The sequence below is a fragment of the Periplaneta americana genome, chromosome 12 (assembly GCF_040183065.1).
Source record: "Periplaneta americana isolate PAMFEO1 chromosome 12, P.americana_PAMFEO1_priV1, whole genome shotgun sequence".
Classification (NCBI taxonomy): domain Eukaryota; kingdom Metazoa; phylum Arthropoda; class Insecta; order Blattodea; family Blattidae; genus Periplaneta; species Periplaneta americana.
Genome location: NC_091128.1, coordinates 114,749,322 through 114,774,190, shown reverse-complemented (window position 1 = coordinate 114,774,190; position 24,869 = coordinate 114,749,322). Strand labels below are relative to the sequence as shown.

At 34.9% G+C, this 24,869-nt stretch overlaps 1 protein-coding gene across 16 annotated transcripts in view; it reads left to right on the top strand.

Moving 5' to 3' along the window:
* nrm (neuromusculin) overlaps window positions 1-24,869 on the top strand; it is a 1,323,427-nt gene that overhangs the window by 606,292 nt on the left and 692,266 nt on the right. For all 16 annotated transcript variants that reach the window (XR_011335314.1, XR_011335315.1, XM_069842000.1 and 13 more), the window contains exon 4: window positions 7,483-7,650. Coding sequence is in view for 14 of the 16 variants with exons in the window: in XM_069842000.1 (XP_069698101.1) it covers window positions 7,483-7,650 (168 nt within the window). In the remaining 2 variants the exon portion in view is untranslated. The remainder of the gene's footprint in view (window positions 1-7,482; window positions 7,651-24,869) is intronic.

Below are 24,869 nucleotides of genomic sequence, written 5' to 3'. Positions count from 1 at the left end.
TAATAATAATAATAATAATAATAATAATAACACTTAACCTTTTAATGTTTCATCAGTAACGTGTAGTAGCTTATAATGCCGTTTTATGTTATACAACCGTTTTCCTAGTAATATTTGTGAACAGATCATACATTTAATATTTTCATCATATTGTAAGCAAAAGAATGCATCCTCCCATCCTACTTGAAACTTTCGTTTTTTATAGAGGTACATGGTTTCGAGAGAGACATTGCGACTATACGCCACTCGCAGGTCCGAGACAAATACAAATGTAACGGAGTTTTCCTCCAGTGAGTGAGAGGGTGGGGGTTGTAGGTAGGAAGCGAGAGAAAAGCACTGCGAGCCACAATGTGCGTGAGTCGCATTTTCGCCGCGGCTGCTCTATTGTATATTGGTATGTTTTGAGCTCAAGGTCATTGACAATGGCATTCACGTGCAGTCGAAATGTGAATAAATATTAGATTACTATCTGTCACAAAAACATGATATTTTACTAATTAGAATACAAGTATAGACCATTAAATTTCACTAAATATTTTGTCCATTAGACCGATACTTATGTAGACTGTCTATAGCCTATTATAATTTTGGCACGTTATATTGTTTATACCCTCAGATCTGAAATAACGACACTCGGTTGATAAAGAGTGACAACCTACAAAATTTTATATTTTGCTACCGGTACCGGTACGTTATTTCCAAAATTCTAATATTAAGTCAAAATCATCAGTAGGGAGCATCGGAGACAAATTAATTAAGAATGAACATCGGAAGAAAAAAGATCTCTTTTTTTCAGTAGATTTATAATAATAATTTTAGAAACAAAATCCATCCGACTTTCATTTTTAGCAGTTCTTTTAGTACCAGTAATAAATACACTTCGTATGACTTGCTAGGCCGGCCCTCCATGGGTTTTAGAGCAAGATTTTCCACCACAACTAGGAGTCACATCCACCCACTCCGTAAACCTGGATGGAGTAGGAACCCTTACCAGGTGCTACCACAGTCAACTATCAATCGCGAAGCTCAATATGTAGTAAAAATGCAAACATGGGTAGTTGCCCACCACTAGGATCGCTACTATCGCCTCATCATCGCAGATCTCTCTCCTAGCAAACGACAAAATATGTTACACTTTCGTTGTCGTGTTCTTTTGGAAAAATTAACACCTTCCTACCATTATTGAAATATTAAATGCATAAAGTTAATTTATTATTTTAATGAAGTATATTAAATTCCACCATAAACTCGAAGATACCTGCGACAAATAAGTTAATATAATTTTTGTTTGTGCAAAACGAACTGAAATTTACTATAATAGCTTCACTCATTCAAGATTATAGCGATAATTAACTATGAAACCAATAAATATTAATTTGCATTTCCCTTTACAAATGGAAATATGAATTAATGGAGTAACTTAAGCGTACCGGTACTTGTAGTGTAGACTTACGTAGTTAACAAAGTGGGATGAGGTTAAGCAATAATAATCACACCATAATTGGAAATAAAACGTGATCAATAAATTTTATTGTAACAGACTTTTTCTACGTCTCTAGTAAAGCAACAAATAAAAATAACAACAAAATTAACAGCTATAATTAAAAACATATCTTTTGAAAAAAAAAAAGTAGGCCTAAGCAGTCCCACCAGAATTGAAAATAAAACGTGATCAATAAATTTCATTAAAACAAACTTAATTTTTCTACGTCTTTAGTAAAATAACACATAAAAATAATAAGAAAATTAATAGCTACAATTAAAAATATATCCTCTGAAAAAAGAGTAGACCTAACCTTTATTTCTCTGGAAATTTAGCAGCCTAAGTGACAGAACTTTAACCGGTATCTAATGTCCTTTCGGTTAGACTGAAACATTTCATTGTGAAATTTAAGGATAATATATTCTAACAGTCACAAAGAACTTCAAAATTAAGAGTTTTGTTTCTGCACAGCATTCTTGTGGAAACCCAGGATCCTTTCTGAATCTTTCGGAAATCGGAAAAAGGATAACTCTGGCCTCTTTCTCTTACTGTTTCTACAATTTATAGCACTACAAACGTCTTCTCCTTGTCCTATATTATTATTCCAATTATTATATTTTATATTTATCCATGGCATCAATGTGAATACGCAACGAGCTAGCACTCGATAGTCGATAGAAATACGACACAGTCCAAAGTCGACCATGGACAATCTATTGTTTCTAGTTGCTAACCGCTTGGAGCGCTTTATCACGAGATTTGCAAAAAAAAAACAGCTCAAGCTTCGCGACTGTATATAGTAGACTGTGGTGCTACCTCCCAGGACCTGGAGCGTCACGTGGGCAGAGACGCAACTCCTGAAGTGGGACTGTGTCTGGTGGGAACACCCGTTACCCGGCCCATTCTTACATATCCTATAGAAACATATAGTTTCTATAAATTGTAAATAAAAATAAATGAAACTACTGAAATGAAAATTTTAATAATTATTATAAATAAAACACGAAGACATCGTATTACAAATGGAACAATAAGGGATTGGTGTAAAATTCAACACATTAATGAGTGATTAAATGTTAGGAGGAATAAATGGGACAAGCATGTCCTATAAATATAATGGACAATGACAGGCTAGTAAAAACATCAAGAGATAAATCGTCTAGACGACATAGAAGCGTAGGCCAGCCGAGGAAAAGATAGTCTCACAATGGTTTGAACAGACTTTTAATTTAGTTGCAAAATTTTTATCAAGTTAAATTTTAAAATAAAATGAGAAGAAAAAGAAATAAAATGTTATTCTCTTCTGTAAATAAAACATAAAACACGAAATGTAATAGACTCTAACGATAAGTTACACAATACCTACCTGAAATATTCGACCATCGTTCGGTAAAAATGAGCTGAGGACATTCTAAAGATTGCTTACTAAATTAAAATAATCAAGACTGAGATGAATGAGACAATCATATCCTCTATATCTATTTGACAGACGCTAAGGTGTTGAAGTCATCCATGTTTTCAAGGTAACTACCATCGCTTTCTTCTTTCATAGTCGAGTTCCACAGGGTAGTAGACTCTGCGAGGAGTTAAACATATCTTCATGCATGTAAAATCGTAAATCGCCTATTTGTTCTAGTTATAAATGAAGGGTTCAGAACCATAGTGGGCCAAGCGCCATTTACTAAAACCGTAGAAAACAAGAGTTAAAATGAAGTTATCTGTAGTAATGTCACGAGAGTTCTCAGATTTATCTGGGAAATCTCAGATCTCGAGTGACATTTATTAGGACTATTTCGTGAATAAAATAAAAATGTAAATAATATATCCCTAAAATTCGATCACAGAATGTTAATAATTGTATATTAACGAATACTTAACCTATTCAGATATTGTGAAGTTGAAATACTCGTAGATGAATATCGATTACTGCAATAAAGAAATTCGATGTTATTATTCAGTAATGCTAATTGCGAAAAGCGAAATACAGGTTTAAATGTCAATTACATGTACTGCACTTTCCTCTTATTATTATAACATAAATACATTTTCTTTATCTGCTGAAATCATAATTTAATTTAACAGTAATGGTGGGGACATCAATATACCAATGCTTATCTATTCATAGCGAGACATGTTGTTACACAGTGAAACCATCTCTTTATAGATAGACCTAATTAAAACACGAATTTTATTACGACATACGGAAGGCAGTTTGTTCAAAGACCTTATTATTACTATGCAAGATCTTTGGGTTTGATATGCGATGATGTTACATAAATTTGAACATCTGACATTCTATTAATTGTTTATTTTCATTCACAAAATACAAATTTTATAGGCTACAATTATAGATTAAGTTACCTGTTGAAGCAGGACCAATGTCAGTTGTGCCTTATTTCGACCGTACTCACAATCAGTGCTACACGAAAGCATTTTTATAACTCGATAAACGCATTCTCGCTGTAGTGTGTAACGGAACTAAAGGAGCATCTACACAGTTCAATATTCCAATCGCGTATGCGTGCAATCTGGGAAGAGTATTGAAAGAATCAAATTTAAAGGTACGTTCAGTAAAGATGAATGAAGATTTTGTGTCTACACGGTGCGCCGTTTTGAACGTCGTCTTCACTGCGTAAATATATTAATTAATATTAAATATCAATCTTGCATTCATTGCTTTAAAGTTGAAAGAAAAGTCTAACCGTCTACTTGCATCTTACTGTATTCATGATCATCAATTTACGGAGAAACAGTCGGCGACAACGACTAAACAAAAGAACGACCATGCGATAAATTGATAGCGATAAATCTAGCTGTAAAAATTATCGCAAAGTGTGACTGTGATTGGTTGGAATTCAAAATTTCATTACACTTCATTGATCGAAAATGGAATGACATCATATAAACGAAATAGTCACCATAATACAATGGAAACATATAGCAAATAATATAAAATATACACATTCAAATTAAATGTGTCAATCTTCATTAAACTATGGTATTCGCTTAACTTTAACCCTTGCTTTCTTCGTTCTTAATAAATGGCGCTTGGCCCACTATGGCTCTGAACCCTTCAAATGTTCCTCTTAGATTTATTTTATTATTGTCAGATTATTAGAAATCAGTCTGGTTATTTAACTCCCTAAATCACTTTCTCTCACTTGAAAACGATAGATTTATCCAATTTCATCAAAATTCTTATGTCCGTTTTCAGATAAAATACAAATACGAAAAAATAAATTGTTCGTTTAATAGTATCTGATATCATGATATCCTCTTTAAGAGCACTCGTGGCCTTTATTCCACACGCGTTTATAGATCGCTTAGGTATAATTGACGAATCTGTGAGCGACCCTAATATATCAGCCATCTACTTCGCATTAATTTCCGTGAGTGGAGAAAATGACATATCGATTCGAAGAATAAATGATCTGTACTGGAAAATTAAACTGCTTTAATCTCGTCACCAGTCTCTGACGCGTTGATGTGTATTGATGATTGAATAACGTTTAACGCGACCGCTTGTTTACTTGGAATTGTTTTTGTTAGTTTCTTGTAGCAAAGCCTCCGTTGCAAGCCACATTAGCGTATTGATCCATGCACACGTCCGTATGGGAATTCTAGTTCTAGAATTTAAAATGGTCCGTTAGTTCCCACGACGTACGCTACGGTTTGTCGCTTGGTTGAACTCAATGTCGCACTTTGCTTTCCCTTCTTCTTATTCTTATTCTTGTAATGTTTCTTTCATTACGTTTTAAGACTTGTTTCTGTTGTCTCTACTTACCATCAGTTTTCGGCAGTCTTCCAAGTTTTTCTTCATTTAAATGTTACCGTATTACTTAACTTTTTTAATTCGTGAAATGTAATTTTATTATGTAATCTGTGATTTATGAAATCTGATCTACCTATTATAACCTATGTTGTACCTATCAATTCTATCCTACTATTATATATTTTGGTCTACCTATTCTCTTCTATCTATTCTGATATATCTAATTTATACCTCTGCATTATCTATCCAAGTTATGTGTCTACGTTATCTATCCGAGCATCTATTTATATCATCTATCTCATTCGTCTACCGCACCTTATCTAGCCTATACGATCATCTACCTATCTTATCTAACTGATCCATTTATCTACCTCATTTAACCGATCCATCTATCTACTTCATCTATCTGGTCCATCTGCCTATCATACTTCATTTCCCGATTGGTTTGGCTACCTCATTTATCTGACACTTCTCTCTACATTATCTTTCTGATCCATTTGTAACCTTATCTCTTCATTCAAATCTGTCTGCTTCATCTATCCGATCCACCTCTACACCATACCTCACATTCCGATTCATTTGTCTACTTCATTTATCCTATCCATATATCTACCTCATGTATCTGATCAATCTACCATACTTTATCTTCCGATTCATTTTTTTTAACTTATGTACTGTACATGACACATACATAAGTCTACCTCATCTATTCGATCCATTTATCTGCTTCATTATGTATCTGACCCATCTGTATACCATACCTCACATTCCGATCCATTTGTCTACTCAATCTATCCGATTATATACCTCATCTCTCTGATCCATCTATCTACCATAGTGCACCTTCTGATTCATTTACTTACCTTCGATTCATTTGTCTGCTTCATCTATTATCCGGTCCATCTATATCTGTCTGTTCGTCCGTCCGTCTGCCCTGGTCTACCTGCGTCTTGCGTCCGTCCGTCCGTCCGTCCATCCATCCGTTCGTTCACTATCCATCCAATACAGTTTTCTATCAGGTTTTATCAGATTTAATTAGATATTTTTGCTCCGATGTCTCAGGCCTTTATATCCCCGAAATCAGATCGTCATTCAATGAAGCAGATTCCATATCCCTAGCAGCATTATAAGAATATAATGTGAAGTGAACGCGACGTCTATGTTCACAGAATATGAAACGTTATGTGGTTGATATGTTTTTAATACTATTACATTTGATTAGAGAGAATGGTTTGTTTCAAATTTTAATTTTGTGAATAAATTTGAAAAATAGTTAAATTATTCTTATGTGAAGCTATCGGAGTTTCTTACTTTCTTTATTATTTGGATTATATTATGATTCAAATGCGATTCATTAAAAAGTAAATACTGTATTTAGTCTATAATGATTTAGAATAAAATTATGTATTATTTTAAAATGAAATGTAATAGTTTATAGTTATGTAATCAATAAGGAAAGATGATATAATCATTATAACTGAATATTCAGATCATTATTACTGAATCATGAAATCCAAGCTTCTGCCTTGAATTGAATCCGACTCTGCTAGATTAGTTTTGTAATCAGAAACGTTAAAAGTTGAGCCGTAGCTGAAGGCTGTGTCAGATATATTATCAACAATAATCTCACTAGAGGTTTTGATTCATCTGAAGAAAATCAAAACTTTAGTGAGATTTAGTTGACTATTACACGATTAGAAGAAAGTGTATAAAGATTATAAGAAATAAAGTACTCTAATACAATAAAATATTAATTGACTTACTGAAATTCTATTTCACAAATGTTAGCTTCACCAAAACGTTTGAACGCAGCTGCCATTTTCAGTTGACTGTCTATGCTGTAAACAAATGACAATCGCAAAGCATGTTTTATAGTACTGTAAAGAATTTGCAATTTGAAATGTTGGCAAACAAAGAAACAAATGCTAGGGTATTAATAAAAACAAACAAATACTAGGGAAGCGATAAAATTGTGCGATGAGCAGCCATGATTGGTTGAAAGACGTCTTTTCGTATCATTTCATTGGTCAAAAGTAGTATGAAGTAGTGAAAGTGTAATAGTCAAAATAATCTCATGTGTGGATTTCAAAGCTATTGATAATAAAGTATAAGTTTCGTTAACCTGTGTATATTAATAATGCATAGTTTGCTGGATATTTACTTCTGATCGAATGTTGTAACGTTATATGTAAGAGGAAGTGAGCATCGACTTTATTTCTGATTTCAGTAAAGCCGGAATACGTGAGGATTACCAAAGATGACAGTACGGAACTTCAGAACGCTTCAACCATCGGGCCTTACACGGAAGGCGAAGAGCTGACGTTAACATGTGAATCGGGTGGCGGCAAACCCATTCCCAGTGTCGCCTGGTGGAATGGCACGCACAAAATGACCGGTAAGTCAAGTCCCTATGTTCAGAGGTTTGGATATGCGTTGTGCTGTATCCAATTCAAATTTACATGAGAGGAAAAATGCAGAACGGTTGTTTCTGTTTTTTTTAATCGTTACATTATAAATGTTTTATCATCATGCATTAAGATTGATTTTATAATTATTCTTTTGTAAACAAAACACTCCTACTTTTCCTTCGGTGAATTTATAAAGTAAAATCATGTTCTAAATTGAACGAGTCGGTGCAAAAACAGTAATTTCCATTTTTTTTTTTTTTTATATATTTCACTTTATATATATCTCCACATACATCAATCGGTTATAATTAGGGCTAGGATTTTGATGAAATTGCATCTTTTTCCTACTAAGCCAGAAACATAGCCGCTTTAGCATTTTATATGTTATGTGATAAACTGAGTGTTTAAGACTTATTTGTTACAGAATTTTTTTGCATTTTTGTCCTGTTTCAACTCATAAGAGCATCTTTTGTGTTATTCGGATATTTTTTAGGCATTTTCACTTAATTTTGGCCACAAATCCCCATTATTAATATAAAATAATGTTTATCCTTTGATATTTTGTCTATTAATACCCTTTATTTTTTACTTGGTTATTTAACGACGCTGTATCAACTACGAGGTTATTTAGCGTCGATGGAGTTGGTGATAGTGATATGATATTTGGCGAGATGAGGCCAAGGATTCGCCATAGATTACCTGACATTTGCCTTACGGTTGGGAAAAACCTCTGAAAAAACCCAACCAGATAATCAGCCTAAGCGGGAATCGAACCCGCTCCCGAGCGCAACTCTGGATCGGTAGGCAAGCGCCTTAACCGACCGAGCTACGACGGTGGCTAATACCCATTATTTTGTATAATATTTTAATTGTTTTTCTACACAAATATTGCCCTTTTAACGTAGTACACCCCATGTAATGGATCAGTTTAACCATCCCTTCAATATAGACTCCTCTATACTGTACTTGCTAATTCCGTATAAGAGTGGCCTTGTGATGGGCTACATGGAAACTACATCAAGTAAAATAATGAATTAAAGTGTACCACTTAGAAAAAATTATGTAAAATTAAATAAACTTAAATATTGGTACTAGAATTTAATTTAAATACTAGTCTAAATATTAAGTAGCAGAAAACTCCTTTTCCTACTAAACCAATTTTAGAATGTAAGATCAATTTTAGGGCATTTTAAGGGCATTTTTTTTTTTAGATTTTTTAGGTTATAAATGCATTGTTTTTAGGACATTTTTTTTAATCATTTATAGGTCATCAAAATCCTAGCCCTAGTTATAATAAATGGCAAAATTTTCCCTCTCTTATTATGTTTTACTGTAAAGGGAGATTTAACTGCTAAGCAAAGAATCCGATATAAAAAATTATTAAACCGTTTAATAAACATATACAACCGTATTTTCCACTATCATTCATTTACGGAGCATAATCATATCAAACCGGTTTGTCCCACCACACGTTGTCTGCTGTCCTTGAATTATGATCGTATGGTATGTGGTATGATAGTCACCTTGCGTAGAGCAAATGAGAATAGTTTTGTTCTATAAGGCCACACAGGAAGTCAGTGGATGTCCAGTGCCTTTTAACATGGCTAGATTATTCCAAATCCATTCAAAGGACACGAATTCAGAATGCATTTGAATGGAAAGTTATGGACCACTGACCTTATAGCCCCGATTTATTACCAAGTAACCGCAGAGATAATGAAGTAAAAACCGCATGCTGAAATGGTTTAAGAAGCAGTTGATAATTGGTTACGCTTGTTTGAGGCTTTTTTTAAGGCCGGCAGCATACAGCATCGGACATTGTCTCGGACAGGACGGTTTTGTCTCGGACCTGAAGATTATCACATATATTTTTATGAGTTATGAGTAGGGCTCGGAAGTTGAGGAAAAATACTTTTTTTTTTTTCCGAATATTCGAAGACGAGGCCCAACATAATATATGTTCATTTTGGGTCATTGTAGGCCAGAAAGGTGGGTTTTATTTGTTTGTTTTTTTTTTTTTGCCTTTTTCGGCGTTTTTTTTTTTTTTTTGGCTTATTGGTCCTTTTTCAGCCTTTTTTTTTTTAGGTCTTAATGGCTTATTTTGCAACTTCATCTTCTTTCGACTACATTTTTACTGCCATTTTTATAATTCAAGAATCCGCAGAGTCTAGTCTCAGTTCGAACTTCTTTTAAACACGTTGTCTAGTTTTATTTTCCAAAGACTTTTTCAGATTCCAAGCATTTTGTTCCGCGAGAAACTACTGAACCCTCACTAAATATTCCGTTATTTTTGACCAGCCTACCGGCCGCTTTAACTATTTCGACTTCAGACTTTGTAAGGAGTTTGTAAGTTGAAACTGAAATTAATAATTAATTTGGATCACCATTTTACATCCTTTTTCCAGTCTTTAGGTTCTCTTAAGATATCTTTAGGTCTTTTTAAAGGTCTTTTTAGGTAATTTATAGGTCTTCAAGTTCCTAGCCCTAGTTATAAGGCTACAGTGTACTGCATTGGATATTGGTCCGATACAGTATGCTGCAGCCTCATAATGCGTTTCACCTTCACATCGGTCAGAGACAAAACCTTCCTCTTCCAGACAAAATGTCCGATGCAGAATGCTGCCGGCCTATTATTATTATTATTATTATTATTATTATTATTATTATTATTATTATTATTATTATTATTCTCTATAAACAAGGTAGTTTCTTTGTTGCTGCGTGTAAGCGTACAGCATGATGCCAACTGACTCTACTCGTATCAATATAAATATCATTCCAATTATTTACATTTCAATATGTAATGTCTTTTTCCAAGTTACCTAGAAATCTTAACCAAAGGACGCCCTAGTGGTATTTTCCCTCTTGACACTTCTTCAAAACATTGTCTGATTTTCCTTCATTCTTCTGCTCTGATGTCGTGTCCAATATATCGGAATCTTCTTCGTTTGATTTTTTCCACAATGATTGGTTGTTATACAGATAAGAAATATGAGTTTCTTAATATTCTCCATTCTTGTATTGTAGGGTATATTGTTGTTCCAAAATTCTTTCTTAATATTCTTCTGTCAAATATTCTAAGCTTTTCTTCTTCGTTTGTGGTTAGCGCCCTTCTCTCATAAGCGAAAGTTATAATTGTGATGGTAATTGATTTATATACTGTATGTACAATTTTCTACATAATATCCTACGTTTTAGAAGATTCATTGGTGCATAATAACACCTATTGGCATTTGGATTTTTCCATTGACCCCAACAAAAATATATCAAATATTAAATAAAATAAACAAACAAAACAAATAAAATAATATATATAAACTCTATAGGGTCTTCTCGTCCTATAAATAAATTTAAGCTTTTTAACTTAAAAATTATTCTGACGTCTCGTGTAATATCTCCATCAAATCATTGTCTATTTCATTTTATTTTATTTTACAGAGGCCAACAAAAATTATTCTCTATTTATTGCTAAAATAAAGAAATAAATAAAGAACGAAATTAGTAACTATTGAAACCGAGATATTCATTATGAGTCACAAATGTACGAATATAATAATTAGACAGTTTTCAGAAGATGGGAGGGTTGAAAACAAGAGGAACAAGAATGAAGAGCATAAGATTTGCTGACGATATGGCATGAATGGGGTTAGAAATTAATTTATCATCATTTATTCCTCTAATATCAACTAATAAAAATGTATACACTAGCAGAAGAGGAGATGGTACTAAGCGATATGATACTGGAGCTGAATGACAGCTGTGAGCAGTAGGGGATGAAGATAAATACAAAGAAGACGAAAACCATGATTATTAAAAAAATAAAAAAGGCAAACGTGCGAATTAGAAACGAAGTAGTAGATCAAGTAGAAGCCTCAAATATTTGGGATGTACTAAAAGTAGTAACATAAGTTGAAGCCAGGAAGTAGAAAAGACGATACCAATGGCAAAGAAAGCTTTTAATAGAAAAAGGAGCATCTGCGTACTTCTATAAAAATAACTAACTAGGAAAGAAACTGATACGTGCTTTATGTGGAGTGTAGCATTGTATGGGGTAGAAACATGGACGAAGTGAAGATAAACGACCAGAAGCATTTGAAATGTGCAGGCCTCTATATGGAGAAGAATGGAGCGTGTGAAATGGACAGACAGAATAAGAAAGAATTGAAGCTGTGCTGGAACGAGTGTGCGAAAAAAAAAGCGCTGAAACTAAACAGGAAGCTGAAAAGAAATTGGAAAGATCTCTGGCTAAAAAGAAACTGCCTACTGAAGGATGCACTGGAAGGAATGATGAACGAGAGAAAAGTTAGAGACAGAAGAAGATATCAGACTATAGACAATTTTAAGATCTACGGGTCGAATGCGGAGACAAAGAGTAAGGTGGAAAGGAGGGAAGATTGGAGAATTCTGGGTGTGCAGTGGGTAGAAGTCTATGAATGAATATTGTTGAGGATAAAATTGCACCAGATAATGTACCAAACTGTATAAAGGAAAAGGAAGACAATGTAGGATTTATACATGGATAACTATATGCTACCAATCTCCATTTCATACAGCTTTGGAAAAGATAAATAAAGATCTAGAACTTTCAAAATGAGCTGGTCCAACAACATATTTTTAGTCATGTATCGACGATCTGATAACTTTCTGTATTCCTTGAGGAATCCCAGAAATTAAATAAAGCCTATGCATGTGTATATAAATTGTCATATAAATACAAAATTGAATAACTTAGTCGACTTGAGCACTTTCCACTTTGGATGTAGAGAATAAAAAACCTTGAATCGGGAAGAGAGGGTTTGTAGGAAAAGGGAGAGGGAGGGATTCTAGAAAGCATAGAGACTGAGGGCAGACGAGCAGTTGGGTGAAGAGGAAGGCAAGCTGGGAGCATTTCCGGGCTTGAAGAAGTAGCCGTCGCCTCATCCGTTACAAAATCATGTTCTCTCTTCTGGGTCTCCTGCCGGCTAGCGGACGTGAGCCCGCCGACCAGCGTAACAGCTTTTAAGTTTCAAGAAGCGAAGAGAGGAAATGCTTCTCCAACGCAGTTCAGAAGGGCTCATGTGCTGAAGGGCTGACTCATCCCACTCTCCCCACCCCTTCTGACGATGAGGGAGCATTGAAATCTAAGTGAATCTCTTCTTTATTCAGGAAAAAGGTTCAATTGTGGGGGATGCTGCTATTTATACCATTATTTCACATCAGTGCTTTAATCTGCTGTCACTGGGAATGGGAGAAAAATTGCAGAAAATCATCCACTGCGTCCAGAATTTCTGCCCCCATGTTCTTTTTATGCGTATCTCATAGTAGTCGTAAAATCCTACCATTAGCAACATCATTACCGGCCTGTTCTAGGTATCAAGCCCGTTTCATCCCCGATTCAGCAGAGGTTAAGACTGTTTAAAACTGGTTACTCTTCTCTTTCTTGGTCGTCCAACGCTTCGCTTTTCTTTCGGTTTATACCGTGTGAACCGCAAGTAATGGCAATCGTAGAAGTTGAAGTAGAGTTTTGTCTTTTTCATTTAAAATACAAATTTCGCTGCCATATAATGGCTTTGGAACAGATATCATCTCGTAAAATTTTAGGTTAGTATGTTATCCTTTCTAGCCTTATTTTAAATGGCTGCATACCGTGGCTTTAATAGAGTTGTAGTTTATGTTTCTTTTTAATGTATTTTGGTCAAATTTAGCCATATGAGTATATTCTAAATATCTGAACTTCCTCACTTGATCTATAGTGTCATTCTCTATGCCATAACTTTACTTTTGTGTGTAGACATGGGCATATTGTATTCGTTTGCTATTCTATTTAACTCATGTTTATATTTGTTTTTCTAAGTTGCTTTCAGAGTTTGATATAATTACTTGATCATCAGCGAAAATTATTATCATTGGATATTCCTTTTGATTAAAACTGCATGAATAAGAAATTAACTTTTCCATTCATTGCCTTATCTAACTCAAAGCAATTTTTTTCTGTTTCATCTGAACTTGTCCCATCTACCTTTTTTTGAAGTTTTGGTACATGTTTTGTGACGACTTACATTAGGTGTAGTGAGATATATCGTTTTGTCGTAATGTCCCATAGCAAGGATTGTTTACCTTGTCAAACGTTTTAAATGTAATCTGTAAAGGGAATATGTATTTCTCGGTTGAATAGTGTATGTTTTCGATCATTTGTTGTAGTATAAATTGTCACTGCAAGATTTCCCCGTCGTAAAACCTCTCTGTTCTTCCAGTAATATTGCTTCTACAGTAATATTGGTTTTAACCTTTCTTTTAATAATTTGAAATACACATTATAAATTTGAATTTGAATTTTAATTTGAATTTGGCCTTATACGCAGTAGGCCTATTCAATATACATATCAAATTCAAATTCAAATACATATCCCTTGATAGCTTTCATATTTTGACCGGTCTCCTTAAATTTTGACTGAAATTCCCCATCCCTTGGGCACATTTTATTTGTCCAACCTGTAGGTAAGATTCTGGGAGGCTATGGTGTGTCTGACGCAGTCAGTCGTTACTCGTCTAGTATCTAGGCCTACTACCACTGCCATCTACCAATCTCTTGACAAACAGCGAGGAAGATCCACTACGGCGAACGACCGATTCGGCATCAATCAGACATAGAAGATAATAATTAAAGAAGAATTGGGGAGATGATTATTGGAATTATGAGGGGAAAAGGTAAAGAACCTCGAGAAAAACCCCTCAGAACTTTTGCTTTGTTCACCATAAATATAAATCCGTCATAGCCAAGATTTGAAGTCGAGTCCGCGGTCATCGTAAGCAAGTGCTCTGCCAATTGAGCTTATATTCTCAAATATAATCCACAATTTAGAGAAAATATACAAGTGTGATAATTTACTTATATAGAGTGACCAGACGTCCTCTTTTGTCCGGACATGTCCTCCTTTTCAGGCCTCTGTCCGGGATCCGGACGGATTTAAAAAAAAAATCAAGAAATGTCCTCCTTTTCGTAACTTGTATGCCTGATACTTTGAAATTATCTGCTTTGACGCCTTTTCAAGTAATTTTCCTGTAGTTGGCAGCAACATCGACGGAATATACTCTTTGCCAACGATTATTACTCCCTTTGCTCCTCCTTGTTATGGTCGTTGCTCAGAGGTAGCTAAACCCCATTTCAGTTTGGTTGATAGGCCTCTCCACTCTATTCACACTCTCTACCATCAGTGAAGGGGAAGATGCTACTGTCCATCTTACTAACGTTCGACTAACTGACATTCAACACAGTGACAAATTTTGTTATTGAAAATGTTTACCAGTAATCTATATTTCGAAAGTCTACACTAAGCGTTAATATTTCATTTTATTGTTGTTTATATTAACGGGCATATTATAAATCTACTGACAGCAGAAGATAAATGTTTTCTTCACCGCTAGTTGCTACTGTACAGCATACACAAAGTGACAATCCACACTGTGTCGCTCCCCCTGACATCATAATACGAACTAACATTTCTTAATTTAATTATTAGTTGAAAATATTGTAAGAACGGCACTAAAATATACTCAAACATGTAATTGTCAAACATCTGTGTGGCTGTATTTTATATCCACTTATGTACTTTATTTAATATTTTATTTTCTTGCATGTACAACTTGGGGGGTGCAGGTATAAGAGGTAACAGCTACCGTTCTCTTGCTGACGGGCTCGGGGCAAGTAGAAGGGGAAAGAAATGTCTTCGCATCCTCTCAACTTGTATGAAATGTCGTTTAGTAAATCGAGGTGGGAATGTAAATCTAAATAGATATTGTTCTCTTTAATAATTTTGTTATTTAGCTAAGTGTGAAATCATTATTATTAAGTTTTTTATAATCATTTTGTAATAAAATAGTTATTAACACGCTTTTAATGTATGATATGAGCCTAAATATATACTGTAAGTATATTTTGTACAGTAATAAAATAGATATTGACGTAATTTAAAGTATAATATAGGCCTAAACCTAAATCTTAATATATATTTTTTGTCCTCTTTTTTTTTTTCGAACAATGTCCTCGTTTTTTTTAACTTTGTGTCCTTTTTTTATCGATGTGAATCTGGTCACCCTACTTATGCCCATATAGAAAATTCTCTCGATTTTTGCAAAAGAAATATGTGATGAAGTGTGGGTCCGTCACTTCTTTTTTACCCTTTTTATTCGTCCTTTGATCGTAAGTAAGTTTTATTCATATGGGATCAGTTCGGAATACTCATTTTGCACAGCGCTCGTAAACTTTGCCGAAACTATTATTATACTGTACCATTGTGGACGACTGCCAAAATCGGAGCACTTATGATACTTCCACTTTCACAGGGGTTGTGTAGCGTTGTTTAAAAGAGTATAGTCACAGAATATTAAACATGCGTATTAATTTCAGCTGACAAAGTGTCGTAATGTATCCTTCTTTTTGAGAAGAGGTATGAGGCCGTTTATCTCTTCAACTAGGAATAAGCACAGATCAAAATGTGGAAGGCGAGCAAGAGTGGAGGAATTCCTTCTCGAGAACTCTTGAGAGACGTTGGTCGGGGAACATTGCGCCTCTCCGTCTCAAGAAATTTCATTAACGCGTCGCTTCGTATAGCAGACCTGCACCCCCCCCCCACCTCCAACTTCCCACGTCGCATATAGGAAAGGCCTAATTCACGTTATGTCTCGGATGGCGGTGGTAGAGCATTTCTTCAACTAGTATGTCTTACTTTAACCGAAAACTCATCACGTTATCTCGCGTAGCCGGTACACTCCACAGAGTGTACAAGTGTTCATAATGGACGGCTGGAAAACGAATTTCTGCATCCTTCCTATTACCTCTGGAGACTAGCGGTTTGTATACGTTGCCTAGAACCGCTTTTCCTCGAAGGAGAAACCGACATGTCGTCTTTCTCTTGTCCCTTCCTTTTATTTATTTTCCTCTCTTCCTTAATTCTTTATTTTCTATATTTTCATTTTCCCTTTCATCCTTTTTTCTTTCTCCTTCTTCCTGGTATTTATGCCTTTCTTCCTTTCTTTCTTTCTTTCTTTCTTTCTTTCTTTATTTTTGTCTAGGCCTACTCTTTGTTTACTTCTATTACTGCTTTCTTTTTTTCTTAGTTTCTTCCATCTTTCTTTCATTTAAATTTTTATTTATTATTCCTTTTCTTCTATTCTTATTTTCCATTTCTATCATTTTTCCTGTTTTCATTTTTTCTTTGTCTTCTTGCAATCTGTCTGCTTTCATTTCTGATTCCTCTCCTCTCCTCTCCTCTCCTCTCCTCTCCTCTCCTCTCCTCTCCTCTCCTCTCCTCTCCTCTCCTCTCCTCTCCTCTCCTCTCCTCTCCTCTCCTCTCCTCTCCTCTCCTCTCCTCTCCTCTCCTCTCATGATTTGTTTCGAAGAATTAGGAAATCACTGATGAAACATAAAATACAATGTAGAATAGTAATACACGTTACAAGAGCGGTATGTTGACGTTTTCATGTTCGAGGAAAAGATTGAAAAAGCGAAACGTAGTTGAGCTTTTTTAATTTCCGAGAACATGAAAACAAACATACCGCTCGTGTCTCGTACATTATTTTGTGCGAAGATCGTTTATTACATACCTGAAAGACGAATTTCTAATTAGTTGCAATGAAATCTCTATGTTGGTTTCTATTTAATGACGGCAACTTCGGAAAACCAAAATCTCTTTCTTCAACATTGTTGCTATAAAATGTTTTCTGTGTTTACTATACTCCAGCAGGCCGTGATATACGTCTGTCTTTTTTCCCCCCCAGTCTATAAATACGAACTTAAAACAAACGGTAAGGTTATGTAATGATTTATTTTTCATTTTAATATTTTAACAATATTATTTATATAACATATTGCAGTAATAACATCGGCATCTGGAATCTTGTTGATTTTTTCACGGCTTCCTTACCGTTACTTGTATCAGGAATGCAATAAGTTTCGTGGAGTAGTAGACTTTACTTAATATTTGCAAATATTTAAAAACAATAATTAACATTGCAATTTAGGTGAAATTGCAGTGGTAAGTTTCCAATTTATAATTATTACTATGTTAAACGTCTCTAAAAATAATACGTTAAAAGCCTAAAGCAGTAAAATGAATGTCGCGCTTAAGCGGTAAGAAGAGGGAAATTGTTATGTGTGTTACGTTGGGAATACTGAATGTAATATTTCACACTTACCGCGTATTGGTTCTGTGCGGAAAACAAGCAAATACGCACGATCTCGCACAAACACTGTTACCGGTACTTGAAAATTATAAATCATATAAACAAATCCCTCCAGACGAATGCGGGGATAGTAACAGTTTAAATTGTAAAACATTTTTGCAGAACGAACAGTTACATTTGTTCGGATCAGAGTTCTGCACATTTAAAGGACAAAACTAAAATTCTGTCACTCATCATCATAATACATTGCTTTCTAAAATTGACAGAGTATATTGGGAATTAAATCAATGGCTTTCCCAAAACAAGCTATGAAATGTTTCATATAAAACAATTTTTCTCTCGAAAAAGAAGCAAAAACAAACAAAATTGTATTTAAATTTTTCGTTTGAAATATCTCAAATTACAACACTCTGAAATTGATATTACATTACTTAATGTGTTTTACGTTTTAACCGAATTTGGAAAATGTTTATTATAAATACCACTCATATTTTGAAATGATATACTTTTGTAAAGTAATATGATGACTATAATACTGTATGTTATAACCTCGCTGTACTTTCACTTTTCGAGTCAATATTAGGCAGTTATATATACTAGTCCAATACAATTCAATGTTAATTACTTTACTTTATGAAAGTATAATAATACACATTTGATACTGTGTAGTAAATTGTAATTTTCTGGCCATCTACATTGTTTTGTCATTAAATTTGCTTTCGTTTTCATATAATTAATGCACGTGTAGGACGTTTCAATCTAGTTGTCTGCTTTAAATCCCTTAATCAATGGCGTAAATCAATCAATACTTCTCGCCCGCTTCCACCGCAGTAGAATATTGCGGTTTTAATAGGAGCCCGTTTTACAATGCATAGTGTTGTCACATGTTCAGCCTGTATGTAATTAAAATTAAGTGGTGTGAAAAATTGGGACGTGGCCTGGAAAATTAATTACTTACCTGTGTTAAAACTTGAAAATTTTAATTCGTAATAACATTCCAATGGCGTAAAGGTTGGCAAACGAGACAATCTGTTTAAGAATATACAGGTCGTTGTACCAAGATTGGTATTAGTTTCCTTACATGTTGAAATTCTGTTCCTAACAATCGTCTGAATAATCTAAAATAGTGAACTTTCAGAACAATCCGTAAAAAGCAAAGCTGTAGGGGGAAACACAATATAGTAAGTGAAATTTTACCACTATCTGCGGTGCATTTTAACAAGTACATATAGGCCTACATTAGCTATATGATTTGAAAATTACGATGACTCAATTTCAGTCAGTAAAGTCAATAATATTAATAATAATAATAATAATAATAATAATAATAATAATAATAATAATACTTACTTACTTACTGGCTTTTAAGGAACCCGGAGGTTTATTGCCGCCCACACATAAGCCAGGCATTAGTCCCTATCCTGAGCAAGATTAATCCAGTCTCTACCGTCATATCCCACCTCTCTAAAATCCATTTTAATATTATCTTCCCATCTACGTCTCGGCCTCCCCAAAGGCCTTTTTCCCTCCGGCCTCCCAACTAACACACTATATGCATTTCTGGATTCGCCTATACGTGCTACAAGCCTTGCCCATCTCAAACGTCTGGATTTAATGTTCCTAATTATGTCAGGTGAAGAATACAATGCGTGCAGAGCACGATAGACTAGTAACTAAGACTTTCGTGGTTCGAATCCTACCTGGGAAGGAAACTTTCTTTTGTTACTTATTCAAATTTATTTCCAATAATTTTCGATTGCTGGTAAAATTCATGTTTTGGGAATAATAAGTTAATACTTACTTACTTACTTACCTACTGGCTTTTAAGGAACCCGGAGGTTCATTGCCGCCCTTACATAAGCCCGCGATTGGTCCCTATCCTGAGCAAGATTAATCCAGTCTCTACCATCATATGCCACCTCCCTCAAATCCATTTTAATATTATCCTCCCATCTACGTCTCGGCCTCCCCAAAGGTCTTTTCCCCTCTGGCCTCCCAACTAACACTCTATATGCATTTCTGGATTCGCCCATACGTGCTACATGCCCTGCCCATCTCAAACGTCTGGATTTAATGTTCCTAATTATGTCAGGTGAAGGATGCAATGCGTGCAGCTCTGCTTTGTGTAACTTTCTCCATTCTCCTGTAACTTCATCCCTCTTAGCCCCATATATTTTCCTAAGAACCTTATTCTCAAAAACCCTCAATCTCTGTTCCTCTCTCAAAGTGAGAGTCCAAGTTTCGCAGCCATACAGAACAACCGGTAATATAACTGTTTTATAAATTCTAACTTTCAGATTTTTTGACAGCAGACTACATGACAAAAGCTTCTCAACCGAATAATAACAGGCATTTCCCATATTTATTCTGTGTTTAATTTCCTCCCGAGTGTCATTTATATTTGTTACTGTTGCTCCAATAATAAGTTAATTAAGTAGTAAAATATCGCTGCAGTCGAAAAGTATTGGGAATAAATTTGAATAAGGAACAAAAAAAAAAGTTTCCTTTCCACGCAGGATTCGAACCAAAATTCTTAGTTACCAGTCTATCGTGCTCTGGAGTGAACAAGACTCTGAAATCAGTTACAAGGGTCGGTCCGGTGTTTTTGCCATTACTGTACAGTAATTTTTGTCATGGGTGTTCTCCCTTCCTGCTTGGTACGGACTTCATGACGTGTGCGAGAATGAAAGAGTTCTTTATACTTACAGTTATATTTCCTTTCCTGATCTACAAAATAAATATGTAAATACAATTCTGAGCATTACTCTGTGTATAAGTTAATTGTTCTCTATTCTTTGTCTAATAACTTTGTCTTCCCTGTTTGAAAACATAAGTTATTGAGCAAGTTTTAAGTTTTAATTGCAGTATAATTGCGAGAATAATCTGATACACATCTAGAACATTATTTAATTCCAGTCTGTGTAAGTACGGAGTTTATGAGAGAATCGTGCTTGCTTGACTCAGACCGTTAGAATCTAAACGACCTTAATTTGGAGACTCATTTGTTCCGACAGAAGATAATCATTTATTGTACGTGTTAGTACCCAATAGTCGGCGGGGGTCTGTGAATCGACTATGAATAAGATTCTTGAATTGTTATGATTATGGCCAAGTGCTTTCGGTAATATAAATTGCAGAAGAGTAAAGAACGCTTTGCACCATACGTTGTGAGCGAGTTCTTAATTAATTGATTTTCATAAAGTTTTTATATTACTGTACATACGTTGAATACACGAGGAAATCGGTTAATTCATTTTTATTTTCCATGCAATTTATGACTAAAATGTAATTTTAAAGTAATATCATTTGAAGAGAAATCCAGAATCTTAGGGTTAAGCTTTTTTTTACAACAGTGACAATTTTCTTCTTCTTCCTCCTCCTCTTCTTCTTCTTCTTCTTCTTCTCATTATTATTATTATTATTATTATTATTATTATTATTATTATTATTATTATTATCTAGAAATGCATATAGAATGTTAGTTGGGAGGCCGGAGGGAAAAGACTTTTGGGGAGGCCGAGACGTAGATGGGAAGATAATATTAAAATGGATTTTAGGGAGGTGGGATATGATGATAGAGACTGGATTAATCTTGCTTAGGATAGGGACCTATGGCGGGCTTATGTGAGGGCGGCAATGAACCTTCGGGTTCCTTAAAAGCCAGTAAGTATTATTATTATTATTATTATTATTATTATTATTATTATTATTATTATTATTATTATTTGTATTGTGGGTTCCTATCACCACTGCATGACGCGTCCTCAGGTTGCGGATAGAGGAAACGGTCTCTAGATATGGAGGGTAGCTGCGAATGTATTGAATAAGTAGTCGTGGACAGCCGATAAGGGGTGGTCCTCCAGCTTGGGGGTTGGGCGGAGGGCTAACAACCCAACACCGTAAAAGACAGCTTGTTACGAAACCTTACAATAAGCCTTGGAATGCGACTGAAAAAACATGTAGCACGTATGGACGAATCCAGAAATTCATTTAGAGTGTTAGTTGGGAGGCCGAAAGGAAAAAGACCTTTGCGGATGCCTAGACGTAGATGGGAGGATACTGTTAAAATGGACTTGAGGGAGGTGGGATATGATGATAGAGACTGGATTAATGTGGCACAGGATAGGGACTGATGGCGGGCTTATGTGAGGGCGGCAATGAACCTGCGGGTTCCTTAAAAGCCATTTGTAAGTAAGTATTATTATTATTATTATTATTATTATTATTATTATTATCATCATCATCATCATCATAAGAATTATTATTGTTAAATTATTTTTGCATAGAACATTATCTTGTAATACAGTATATATAAAACTAATCTTGAATAAACGTTCCGAGTCATCTCAAAAACCAAAAGTTTTCTACAATTTTGTTAAATTTGTTGTTATCATGATTTTTTTTTATTTCAGTTGGTTATTTAACGACGCTGTATCAACTACTAGGTTATTTAGCGTCGATGAGATTGGTGATATCGAGATGATATTTGGCGAGATGAGGCCGAGGATTCGCCATAGATTACCTTGTATTCACATTACGGTTGGGGGAAACCTCGGGAAAAACCCAACCAGGTAATCAGCCCAAGCGGGGATCGAACCCGCGCCCGAACGCAACTTGAGACCGTCAGGCAGGCGCCTTAACAGACTGAGCCACGCCGGTGACATCATGATGTTACAAAGCAATAAACATGTCTATAGAAAGCGCCAAACAAGTATCATTAAAAAAATTGTAGTTATATTTAACATCGCTTTGACTATATTCCATAAGGAAAAATTAATACTTTGAAAATACCGGTGCGAAATGCCGTGAACTATTTTAAAGGAAGAGATAAGATGTATAATTTTAACTACATTCATGTCATAAAAGTCGGAATGTTAAAGAATAAATTAAGAAAATATGGTAAAGAATTATTGTTAGAGAGTAGCAAAAATAAACACAAGAAAAACATAAAGTGAACGGCGAAGAGAGAAGGAAAGAAAAAAATAACTATGAGAAAGGGACGACGCCGCCTTGATAACTGATTCAGAGAATAATATGTTATGATTATTATGTAAATTCTACATTAGCTGCCAGAACTATGGTATGAAAATATCAATCTCAAAAATGAAATCTATGTCTGTAAAAGTTACTCTTGAGATATACGGAACTGCAAGGCTGACTTTATGATGTTCATCTATGTAAGACATATAAGTGTTGACATCACTAGTTGGGGATCACTACACAACGAAATTAGTCTACATGTCAGGTAAACAAGGTAGCAAGAATCTTGAGCTGTATGAATTATATAATGTGGAAAAACAAATATAAAAGTAAGGATATTGAAGTTAAAATAACTTTTACGTAGGCCTGTACAATGTAATGATTGGTCAAATATTGATTTATGCAGCTGTTTCTGTAAAGCAGTGATGCCCAAGTTGGATTCGCGACCTTGATATTATGACGCGGAGTAGGCCTACCTACCATGGCGCTGCTCTGTTCAAAACATCAAGCTCTTCATGTAAATGTAGTTTTAAAAAGAAATGCGAAAGTGATTTTTTGTTATAGAATGAGGAGGTAATGTGTGATTTTATTATGTAGTAAAATATACAATTACTAGGTGTATAATTAATTAACAATTATTTAATAATTAATATTTTTTTATTTTTATCTGCCAATCTATTTATTTATTTATTTTAGGAAACCCTTATTCTGTAATTAGAAAATGAAGAATCCATAAGCTTACTGAAGTCTGTGAGCATCTTAATCATCCCATTTGCAAACTTCAATGAAAATATAAAAATATAACTGATCCTTTACAGTTGAAGAGTCAATACAAGTGCAGAATTATAGAATTGTAAAAAGCAGAAATTTACTCGAAGAAAATTTCTGTAGAGCAGTTGAAAAATCACATTATTCTAATCTTCGGATATTTTCCTAAAAAATAATGAAGACAAAAAAAATGTGGCTTCTTAAGTCGAAAGGAAGATTGCGTTTATCTGACGAAAAGTTAGGAGCGTTATTGCTGTCACAAACTTTGAGCCAAATTTCAATCAGATTGTATATAAAGAGACACTGTTATAAAGTAAACACACAGATATAGGTATAGCTCGCGCAAGGAACGATTACCGAAAAGCAATGGTGGCGTTGCTGTCTGTTTTGACCTATGTATGTAGGCACGCTGAGGGGGCGAGAGGTACGGGCCGAAGAAAGTACTGGCCCTTCCAAGAAGATGAACAGTTGGGGACATCGCCTGTGGAAATCAAGAGCGTAGCAAGAGAAAAATTCGAAGCTAATTAAACGCGCAACATATGTTTACTAATTAAATAATGATACTGTGCGATACAGCACACGTATTCACATGCAATGGAACAAACTAAAGTCGTAATATAACTTTCATAACGCAAGATTGATTCTATCGATGTCATTTCTCTTCCGACTGTACTCTTGAATACCATTCAAGTTATCTCGTTACCTTTCCTGTCGCCCGCTCTTCCTTATCACATTGTTTCATTCGCATTCCTTCCATCTGTATTCCCTGCTTGCGAGACCTATAATCCGCTCGCTGCATTGACAGTAGTCTGCATGGTATGGTTTCAAGGTCACGAATCCAACATGGGCATCACTGCTATAAAGACTCATAAATGCTAGAAACAAAGGAGAAGAACGTCTTAAGCTAAATATAGCAGAAACAAAGTAGGAAATGAGGACATAAGGCAATTAATCACACACAATATTAGCTACTGGTGAAGAGAACACGATTTGAAAGAAACAAACTTGTAGCTCACTTGGCATTGGACAGAGCTGTACGCGTAGCTCGTAGCAGTTTTCCAACGGTAGGAAGAAGAGCTCTGGAAGTCCGAGAAACAAATGGAAGGCTCATGATCTTTGGTTAGAACAGGTTCTGAGCATAATATGAAGAGGAAGAGAAGAAGGGGAAAAGAGGAAGAAATGGAGGGGGAGGAGGGAGAGGAGGAGGGAAGGATGAGATGTAAATTGAACGAAGAAAGAAGAAAGATTGAGAGAAGCGGAGATTTTAGAAGAAAGGATAAGAAGTAATAAAAGAAAA